The sequence below is a fragment of the Truncatella angustata genome, assembly GCF_020726525.1.
Source record: "Truncatella angustata strain MPI-SDFR-AT-0073 chromosome Unknown BKA67scaffold_5, whole genome shotgun sequence".
NCBI lineage: Eukaryota > Fungi > Ascomycota > Sordariomycetes > Amphisphaeriales > Sporocadaceae > Truncatella > Truncatella angustata.
In genome coordinates this window covers 1,702,385-1,712,734 of record NW_025763385.1, presented here as the reverse complement: position 1 = coordinate 1,712,734, position 10,350 = coordinate 1,702,385, and the positions used below count along the sequence as shown (strand labels likewise).

At 46.9% G+C, this 10,350-nt stretch overlaps 3 protein-coding genes across 3 annotated transcripts; 2 read left to right on the top strand and 1 right to left on the bottom strand.

Annotated features, from left to right (window-relative positions):
* Nucleotides 1-86: 86 nt before the first annotated feature.
* Nucleotides 87-2,050, bottom strand: BKA67DRAFT_307711 (CFEM domain-containing protein). Its single transcript, XM_046096119.1, has 5 exons — nt 1,750-2,050; nt 1,539-1,686; nt 1,186-1,475; nt 754-1,136; nt 87-704 (listed from the first exon to the last, which is right to left on the bottom strand). The coding sequence occupies exons 1-5, from the start codon at nt 1,855-1,857 to the stop codon at nt 257-259; spliced, it is 1,377 nt and encodes a 458-aa protein (XP_045957295.1). The 5' UTR covers nt 1,858-2,050; the 3' UTR covers nt 87-256.
* An 863-nt stretch (nt 2,051-2,913) lies between these two features.
* Nucleotides 2,914-4,937, top strand: BKA67DRAFT_647008 (oxidase). Its single transcript, XM_046105933.1, has 3 exons — nt 2,914-3,614; nt 3,667-4,287; nt 4,340-4,937. Exons 1-3 carry the CDS (start codon nt 3,410-3,412, stop codon nt 4,843-4,845), a joined length of 1,332 nt encoding a protein of 443 aa, XP_045957294.1. The 5' UTR covers nt 2,914-3,409; the 3' UTR covers nt 4,846-4,937.
* An 841-nt stretch (nt 4,938-5,778) lies between these two features.
* BKA67DRAFT_568359 (uncharacterized protein) lies at nt 5,779-7,287 on the top strand. Its single transcript, XM_046103024.1, has 2 exons — nt 5,779-6,257; nt 6,416-7,287. The coding sequence occupies exons 1-2, from the start codon at nt 5,870-5,872 to the stop codon at nt 6,985-6,987; spliced, it is 960 nt and encodes a 319-aa protein (XP_045957293.1). The 5' UTR covers nt 5,779-5,869; the 3' UTR covers nt 6,988-7,287.
* Nucleotides 7,288-10,350: the final 3,063 nt, after the last annotated feature.

The following is a 10,350-nucleotide window of genomic DNA, read 5'->3' as shown; positions in this document are numbered from 1 at the left end:
TATTATCAGGTATAAAGAGAAAGCGTATGGACTCATCTAAAGCGAACACGGATACTCCCCATGTCCCCGCACCAAGTATATGGTTCCCCAAGTACAACGATACATGGGCAAGTGGCTTGATTTTGAAAATCGAACGAGGTTGAATGAAGATGCTAAAGTGAATGGTGTGCCCCCCTTAGGTATACAGAAATTTGCAGAAACGACAGACTCAAGGTCGACCAGTCTTGTGATAATTCCAAAACTTCCATATCCCACCTCACCGATATGCTGTAGCATGGTAGCCGGTGTTCTTCCCATCAGATTCGTAGCTATCGGTTTCTTCGACTGCCACACCAAAGTCGAACTGTTTACTGGCCTTTTTACTATCGTTGACATCGACCAGTGGTATGAAGTCGCCCTCGTCGCCCCGCTTAGGGTTGCTTTGTGCTGCTTGCTTCTCGGCTCCCAGTCCGGACCGGCTCGCTCCCATGTGTGAACCGTTGGTTCCGTAGCCAGTTCCACGAGACTTGTCGTTGCTAGAGCCGAGGATCTTGACGCCAAGACTGACGAAAAGAGATCGTAGGCTAGGTAGGCAAGCGCAGATAATGCCAACGTGCAGCTCTATGGTGGACCACCAGGCGGCTTCGTTATAGTCCCATGTAGGATTTTCGGTGCTTGCAAATAAGATCAAGGAACGAAGTCGGATGACGCTAACAATAGTGACGCTGCGTAAAATTAGATTATGGTTATGCGATATGCCGAATCAAGACTTACAAGATGCCCAAGGAAAACATGAACATGATCATGATTTTCTTCTTGAGTTTGATCTGCAACCCTAGCAGATTTTTCAACGGCAGCACTATGATGATTAGGTCGATAACAATGTTACAAATAGCGCTCATCCATCCTTGAAGGTTAATGTTGTTGCATGTTCCCAGATGCGCACTGTCGACTTGAAGCCAGGAGTGGTTGACAGGGCTGCATTGGAATGCAGTTGCCAGGACAAACCCAAAACCATAGCCTACGCACAAACCGATAACGACAAAGACCATCTTGCGAAAAGCCTTGTCGGGGAACACTCTTAGGATGAAAAGTAGCAGTGAGATTTTGTTGAACGATAGCGAAGCGAAGTAAAATATCTCTCCTAGGTAGTAATACTAGCTGATGTCAGTGGTCCGAGTGTAAATATATGCACGACATACTCACAAATAGAACATTCTCAATATTCTTTAGAGGTAATGTCCACATGTCTTTGCCTAGGCCGTTCTTGGATAAGAGAACTGAAAAGACGGTCGGCGGCACGGCGAGAGCTACGGTTACAGCCATAGTCCAATCGTCCCATCCAAGGACTCGTCCGCTGGCGGGTAATCCAGAGCACATTCGCATGATAAAGGCCAGGAGGGCAACAGCTCCTCCAATAACACCAACCAGGAGTGGGGTTGCACTGTCATTCCGAACTTCGACACCGCACAAGTTATAAGTGACGTTCTTGGTCTCTGTTGGCCGTATAGTCAGTATGCAATTTCATAATGTCATAGTCGCAAAGCTGTCTGGCTTACGTAGGCCTTCGTAAGTCGTACATCCGGCACGGACGCAAGTTGTGATATTGGCTTGAAGCGCAGTGTTAGTGCATAGGCAAGCTAGTTGCTCCTGCTCTGTGCCAGTCATGCAACTCGATGCCGGTACCAACTCTATGAGACACGCTTCCTGGTGGTAACGAAGAATCAGTAACTAGATCTGTAAGAGCTGCGCCCGTGTACATCTACTTACAGCGCATGGAGGGTACTCTGCTAATACAGCCGTGAAACTTGACGATGCGGCGGCCGCATGTCCCGCCAGGACGGCTAAAACCGTCAATGTGCTTGGGAGAAATTTCATGTCGCCGTCTTCACTCTGGTGTGATCATACGGAGAGAGATTCGTATTCGGACGCGAAGAGTGTGAAGTCGGGAAGAGGGATCTTAAAGAAACAGAAAATGTTTAGTGTTCAGGGATTCTGCTTGGAATATCCCTTTATGGCAGAATCCACATCGAAAATCAATGTAGATATGCTCCGAAAAGTCACACTCGGCCGATACAACGAGGGGTCAAGGGTGAACGAATATGTTGGTCATATGAGAAAAGGATTGATCTTGGCCAAAGTATTCCACTCTTTGGATGCTGAATGGACAGTTGATTCCTCCTGGTTGAAAGCTCTGCCCTACCCTTGAATATCTAGGCCTGTTATCTAATGACAAGGGTACAAAGTATGTATTAAAACGTTCATTATCGGATCCATAGTTTAGACTGTGTCATAGGTATGGTTCTTGGTCCAGGTGTCCAGCAATGGAGATTGGTGCCTGTTACCATAACACGGCATCTTCCAGGTCCCACGGTGTAAGATGCAATGCGATGCAATGCAATGCAGTTCTCTCGTATCCTAGTTACTCCCAAAAGGTGACTTGATCCGCTGATGGGCCCCAACGGTCCGCGTCCGCAGTTCCCGCGGTGATTGTCGTTGGGCGCGATATCCAGCCACGGCCCGCATGATGGAACGACGTTGGACGATCGCATTTTACTTCATTCTGTGCATCGTGGAGGTGCGAAAGCCTCTTCCAACGAGTTCCGATGTGCTCACAATCTACCAGGTTTCAAGGCAGCATCCCTGCCCTGGTCCTTTCTCGAGCGGTGGAGTCTCGCAAGTCGATGTAATCAAGGAATACATGTAGTTATGTGGAACAGAGCCTGGAGCCACCCCAAGAGCCGTTGCACCGTGCATCCAATGGCTTGCGTTTTGTCGTGTCTTGGGGCTGCATCGAGAGGAATTTGTCATTGGGTGGGTTAACCATAGCTCTGGGATTCACTAACAGCGGAGCTGACCCTGGCAAGCCCTGGCTTCTGCCATTTATCTGTCCCCACCCCATGCAATCACCCTTGATGCCGGTCAAGCACCAAACCTACGGGTAATAAACCCCACGAGCTAAAGGCGCCAAAGAGAGGCACTGACCAGGTTCAGATGGCATTTCCCATCCGTCATGTAAGGAACCTTGGCTATACAGGGTGCCTTGTATTATATCCATGTCAGAATCCCGAGGCCAACAAACAATTGGTGAACAAACAATGATGAGAGGGGCCGCACCGGTGATCTTGGCCAGTTTGATCGTAGACGCTGTCGTCGGTCTCAATCTCAATGTAAGTTTGCTTATGGGACTTTTGCTGTGGTGTACGTTTCAAGACCTAACCAACCGATGACATTATACGGTTGAGCCTACAGTACCCACAAGCAGCGGGTTTCTGACTCTCTCGATACAATCTGCTTCGGCCTCTCCCAGGAGACTGATTTCGAATGACTTCGGTATATGTCGAATTCCAACTCTCCCTAGTGGTTTTCGCTTCAGTCGCTCATTACTTCGTTTTTCCCCTGTTACTTGCGTGTGACAATTCCGCTCATTATGAAGTCCTTCGGCTTCTGTGCCGCCCTTTTGGCGCAGCTTTCCGTCATCATCCACTCGTTCCCAACGGCGGAGAACTTCGCCAAGCTTGCATCTCGCGGGTTATTGGATACGTCTGATATCACACCTCAGGACTTGTATGCAACTTTATCCAAAATAAAGAACAAAAGATTGTTGTTTGACCCTCTCAAAACGCCAATTGACGGTTCGTCTGCGAAGTAATCTCGTAATGGGTGAAAGGAATTAACAGCAACTAGTTAGCGGCGACCATACCTTCCAAGCTCCAGATCTTGATGGTGGTGACCAGCGTGGGCCGTGTCCAGGTTTGAATGCCCTGGCTAACCATGGATACCTTCCACACGATGGTGTAGTCGGGTTTTTGGATCTCATCGAGGTTGTAAATACTGTCTATGGCATGGGTGTTGACCTGATCACCGTCCTCTCTGTTATGGGTACCGCCGGTGTTGGCAACCCTCTCTCCTTGACTCCCGGGTTCTCTATTGGCGGCGAAACGCCAAAGTCTTCTAACATCCTCGGAAACCTACTCGGCTTACTTGGCACTCCTAGGGGTCTTTATGGCAGCCATAACTGGATCGAGGGAGACTCCTCCGGCACCCGTGATGACCTCTATGTCACCGGCAATGCTTGGACTATGAACATGACCCTGTTCTTCGACATCTACAACTCGATCGAAGATGTCCTGACCATGGAGATGATTGGTTCTCGGGCAGCTGCACGATTTAACGAGAGCATTGGCATAAACCCCTACTTCTACTACGGTCCATATACCGGTATGGTTGCACGCAATGCAGGTTACGCGTTTGTTGGACGTATTCTCAGCAATCACTCAACCGATTATCCACAAGGCAGCCACATGAGTATGTCAATATTGCTCCCAATCTCTTCGATATTTCACTAATGTTTTTGAAGCGAAGGAGGTATTCGCCAGCTTCTTTGGCGTGTATGAGGAGGATGGTCAGCTTGTCTACAAAGAGGGTTGGGAACAGATCCCTGAAAATTGGTACCGCATCTCGGTCGACTATGACTTGGCCAGCCTCAATCTGGACTTGGTCGCCTGGCTGTCTGAACATCCGGTATTGGCAAGCATTGGTGGTAATCTTGGCAAGACAAACAGCTTCGCTGGTCTCAACCTCGAGGATGTCACCGGTGGTCTCCTGAATGCGGTATCATTACTTGAGGGTAATAACCTCATGTGCTTTTCCTTGGAAATCGTCAAGACGTTCGCCCCGAACTCGTTGTCGACAATCTTCAGTACTCTCTCCACGCCTCTGCAACTGATCAACGATGCAATCCTGGACCCAATTCTGGATCTCTCTTGCCCAACTTTCACTGATCTCTCGGTTAATGGTACCGATCTACTAGATGTTCTTGTTGACACCTATCCGGGTGCTAGAAAGGGTAACTTCGCCCTGTAAAGGCCCAAGAGTTAGCGCTCTATGCGACTTCATGTATTTTAATACTCAACTTATCAGCTTATATAGACGACTAATTTTAATCTTGAACGACCTGTAGGCGTTTTACTTATATCGATAGCTTCTCGTTTTTACCAACATTACCCGCTCTGCATGTAACTCCCGCCCCTCAACTGTCCCGTCACTCATCCAGGTTGTAATCATTGACGCAAATTTCAATCATCTTCCTATCAAGTAAGAGACAACAAATCGTGAATGTCACGACTAGTTGTAGTGGATCGTCATTGGCCAATATGGAATAATTCTAGAAGTTACTTCTTGCTGATAAATGTCTCAAATAGAAACCTAACTCCACAAAGCGAAACATAATAGCAGGGGTCTCACTGTTACGCTAGGAGATGCCAGTGTCCATGCAGCTTCTATCTCTAGAGTTTGTCTAAATTATCATGGTTATGTAGGGGCTAGCGACTCTATTGCACCATTTGTCCTGCTTTGTAACCCCCGGCCAGAAGACAAAGATGATACCTGTGAGTGTTTTCTTACACTTTTTGAAGATTGGTTGGGAAATCTTTGACGAACTCTCATTAGCCGCTTGTGTTTGCGTTGTTTAACTCCCTCCTGTACCGCATATGGTATTGCGACATAGGGATGGAGAGTAGCATTGGTGACTTTGACAGTGGCATGATATTGGTGCGCAGGGACACGAATTTGAGATATTATATGTGCGAAACCCCATCGTTATGCATTCCCGTAAGAGACGGACGGATTCTCAGGTTTTCATTGGTTCGCTGTTTTCGTTTTGTTGTTTCCAGTTACTTGTTATCTGCATGTCGTGTTAGGCAACCATTAAACACTAGGCTGCAACATTTCACTCAATGAAGTGGATATCTATAAGAAATATTAAATAGGAACTATTTTATTTGCAATTGAGGTATCAAGGAATCATATTCTCTCTCCTCAAGCAACATAACATAAGCTTCTCCCTCCCTTAAAAAAACAATCGGTACTCTATTTTAATCCCTCCAAGATGGTCAAAGTCTTCGTCGCTGGTGCTACGGGTAAACAAGGTGGTGCAGCCACTCGCTCCCTTCTTGCTCAGGGTCATGAGGTTCATGCTTATGTTCGTGACATTACTTCATCCAATGCGCGGACATTGGAACAGGCCGGGGCCAAGCTTTTCGCAGGTGACTGGGACACTCTTCCATCGCTGAAGACCGCTATGAAAGGATGTGACGCCGTCTTCTTTCCCCCTGTGATATCCTGGACCGATCTCAAAGCCGAGGAACGATGGAACGCCAACATTCTGGGAGCTGCGGAGGACAGTGGCACGGTTAAGCACGTGGTTTACAGCACAGTCAGTATTCTCGCCGTCTTCGATCAAATCCAAAAGATTGAGGGCTGGGACGAAATCCCTAGTAAGTAATTCTCCAGTTAATTCTTCGAATTTTATACCATATCTACAGAGCATATATTACTTAACCAAGACGATTGAGGTCTTGATGATTGGTTCTCGATACCCCTTGTAGACTCTCACCCGGCACAAGAAACCAATCACTGACGCTGGTTGCTCTAGTGACCGCACATTTTTTCAACTCTAAAGTTGCCGGAGAATCAGCTGTCAGGAAGTGGGCGCAGGCGGATGAATCTCTGGTATATTCGATCCTGCGCCCCAGCGGTTTCATGACCAATTATGTCACACCGTGGGCATCGCTCCTGGTTCCTGACCTGATCAAACAGGGAGTCTGGCACACATCACTCCCGACAGAATTCCCTTTGGGACTAATCGATCCTGAGGACATTGGGCGTGTCGTCGCTCAGGTAATTGAGAACCCTAGTTCATGGAAAGGGAGCGAGGTTGAAGTCAATGCCGAAAACCTCTCCGTGGGGACATTGGTCGAATACCTGAGTGAGGCGAGTGGAAGGTCGCTGAAGGCCCAAAACTATACCAAAGAAGAAGTAGAGAAGCTTGCAAAAGTGCATCCAGTCGTCAACTTTGAACAATTGAGGCTCAAGGTGACGCCAAAGGAAGGGTTCAACGTAACCGACTGGAAAGTTGCTTTTCGCTTCAATACGTTTAAGCAATTCTTGGAAGACAACCGAGACTTGGTCGCCGAGACCTATAAGAACGTGCATGAGCAAGCTTAAGAGTCCGTCTCTGGATACAGCTTATCACCCAAATAAAAGTACGGGATTGGTCCATATATTTTCGGCACAAATTGGTAAATGACAAAAAACTGGACATTGAGAAGCCTCATACAAATTGGCACATAGCTTCAAGTTAAGAAATGATGTAACACGTTAAATATTAGAACTACTACAGCAGTGAGGGTTCAAAGGAGTGGCAAAACTGTAATGACGACGACCATCTTGGACGAGACTGGGGGTCTTTTGCATGCCGCTATCTAGTCCGCAACTAAACTTTTCTAAAACCTTGCACCTCTGCATCTGCTTGTCGGCTTTTCCTGGTACATAAACCTATAGCTAGACCAGGATTGAGTAAAAAGGTTCTAACTTGAAAGTAATAATTACTAATTACGTCGACCACATGTTCTTTTTTTGAAATCCTCATTCTCTCTTGCCACGGGTTATTGACATGGATTTTATCGAGCAACTACATGCATTATTGAAGGTTCACGACTCGCTTATACATACAACGAATGACTGACTGCAGGTGGCTGAACGGTCAAAGTGGACTGTGAGTTTTACTAGGTTTTCATACTAGCAGAACTTCGTCTCATGATTCTGAGCACATTGTCACATGTCTAAGACAGTACTACTTCGTTTGTAAGCTGTCTGATGGAATACTCGGCCTTGTCTCTGTATGGCCAAGAGAGAGAAGGGGAAAATGAAAAAGAAGGACTCCGTGGTTAAAATCTGAAATCAGGAGATGCATTGGAAATTGGTTATGTCTGTCCAGAAAGACAGCCATGGGACTGGCTGAGCTTTGCTCGAGTTGATATCTGCAACACATCATGCTCGCAGACTTATAAAGCAGACTGTTGGTAGTCACCATCGGGTTAATCTAATTACTGACGAAGGCAGTCGACTCAGCATCAAAAATCATGTAATTCGTGTGTGACAATGAACCTAGCCAAGTTTTGGTAATCATCCGCCTGTGACGTGGTCGCGCAAAAATAAATATTATTATCTTGCATCCAGACTGACGTTTTCTTTCCATAAGAGTATCTTCAATACAGCTGATGAACCACGAAATAAGAAATTACAAAATTGTTTTACCGAAACAACTTACATTACAGTCCTAGTCATGGTAGCTATTCTACCGGAAGGTCTAGCCAGATTGGCTATCCTGGTCGAACTCCGTACTTCCCAGGCAGTAGCAGTACCACAACAGGGAGTAGTACTAGCAGAACCCGTTCGAACGGTTCAAGCGCGGGCAACACGCTTTATTATCAGAACAGCAGTAGCAGTAATTCCCGTTATAGTAGTTCGAGGATCTAGAGCACACAGCACCACCTAGTCAATAGTTTCGGCAATCTGCGCCCCTCCGACCCCAGCAGCTAAAGTACACATGATCATAATGTCAATAGTAGAAATTATGGCAGTGGGAATTCAAGAAGCAACCGCTACAGCGTCTCAAGTTCATACTCTACCTCGTATGGCTCAGACAGCACTAGGGCGACTGCACTAGCACCTGTGCCGCGGACCACTTTGATTGTGGACCGAAAGCTAAGGCCGGACGGGTCCGTGAAACCATCGGTCCAGATATTTACTGACTGGGTAAGGAATGAACGCGATGATGGCGAGAATTCTCTTGTTATGTGCTAAAGCACTCACTCAACTCCGTTGGCTTCTGGTCATAAGTGCGTAATCGCTGCAGTACTATCTGCTCTCTTGTGAAAGGAATAGATGCGGCTGACGCCCTTTGAACTACCTAGTGTTCATCCGACCATCTCGGTGTATCTAAAACTCAGAGGAATAACAAACTTAGCCTTTGAAATAGTTAGATTTTATCAACTTGGCTGATATACCCCGAAAAGAAACGGGAATATGGGTGAGACCAATCATATGATGATTGTAGGCTTTCAAGAGTCTTGAACGTTACAGTATCCTTGGATAATCCAAATACAATAAAAGCGAGTTACCATTGTCATATGGCTACTGCCTGGAGAATAATATTTTTAAACTTAACATGACTTGGAAGTTTGACGGCTTTGGGGCAGCATGATGTTGATGGCTAGTGTTGATTAGTCGTTGAGAAGATAGATTTGATAGCCGAGTACTACTGAGGTTGGATCGCGCTGGTGCAATGCCGCCCGGTGTGTCGGTTGCTCGACGGAGAAATTCTCACAGGGTCCCTTTAGGAAATTCCGTTCAATGTCTGCGTGTCAGTCCGTTGGCTGATTGCGTGCTGCAGACAGTCCCATGAGTCCCAGATAACACTCGTTCGCCAATGCCAAGAAAGGCAGTTCACCCGTCCTGACTAACATTTGAAGGAAGGAGGGACGTCCCATTGAACCCTGAGAAGCGTCGTTCATTACCTAAATCTTGTCGCTGGTCAGTCCAGTTCTCAAGGTCTGGGCTCTGGGGACGAAATGTTGACAAATCGCGCGCCAGATGCGCTACGAATTTGCAACTGACCGCTGCACTTTGTAAAGTCGGCAATTCGTGGCCGGATGCATCGGAGAAGGATAATTGTGGTGGGTATGGAAAAAGTTGGAAAGAAGGAGTTACCCAATGGGTTCACAAAGTGAAGTTATTCTTACTCGATTTTTACTCGATGCTTACACGACGGCGCATTTGTTACAGGAATCTATCGAGAAATAATATGTCGACATTAATCTAAGACTTGCACTGGTGGCTGTTACAAGGCTCTTGGTTGGACAGCTAAACAACTAGGTTAGCCTAATGTGATCAGGGATGGTTCTATGAGCGACACCATGGGGAAAGTCGGGTCAACGCTGTAATTGGGTTCGGTCTTGTTCGGTCTGGCACAAAAATCATTGTCATCAGTGGAACTATGGGAAATATGACGCGGTGACCAGCACTAAAGAGCAGGATTGTTTTTATTTATTTATTTCGTATATTTTTTAGACCCGACCCGCAAGAATTCTCGACTCCTTTCGGCGACCTCCGACGACCTAGAGTGCGAGACCGTTTGCGCTCCTGATAGGCCGCTTGCAGCATTTCACATGTATGAACGGATCCAGTAAAAAGTCTATCAGCCCCAAGCTAGACCTGTTCCAGAAATCTTCCATGCGACAGTGCGCTAGCGAATCAAAATCTTCTGATAACAAGTGAAGATGGAATTCCAGGGTCCTGCCCGTGGGTTTGCTATCAACTATGACAATGCAGCCAAGCAGCTGCTTATCTGGACCCAGATCGCTTGCCTGCTTCGTCCTACCTCGACTTGCCTATGAGCGATTCCTGTTGGATGGAATGTCGGCATTCGTCCCCATAAACAGATAACCTTGATAACCTCCCTCCAGCATGCCACTTGACGCACCCCACAGAATGGGACTTGCGTCGGAATACGTAGGTGGATATCGG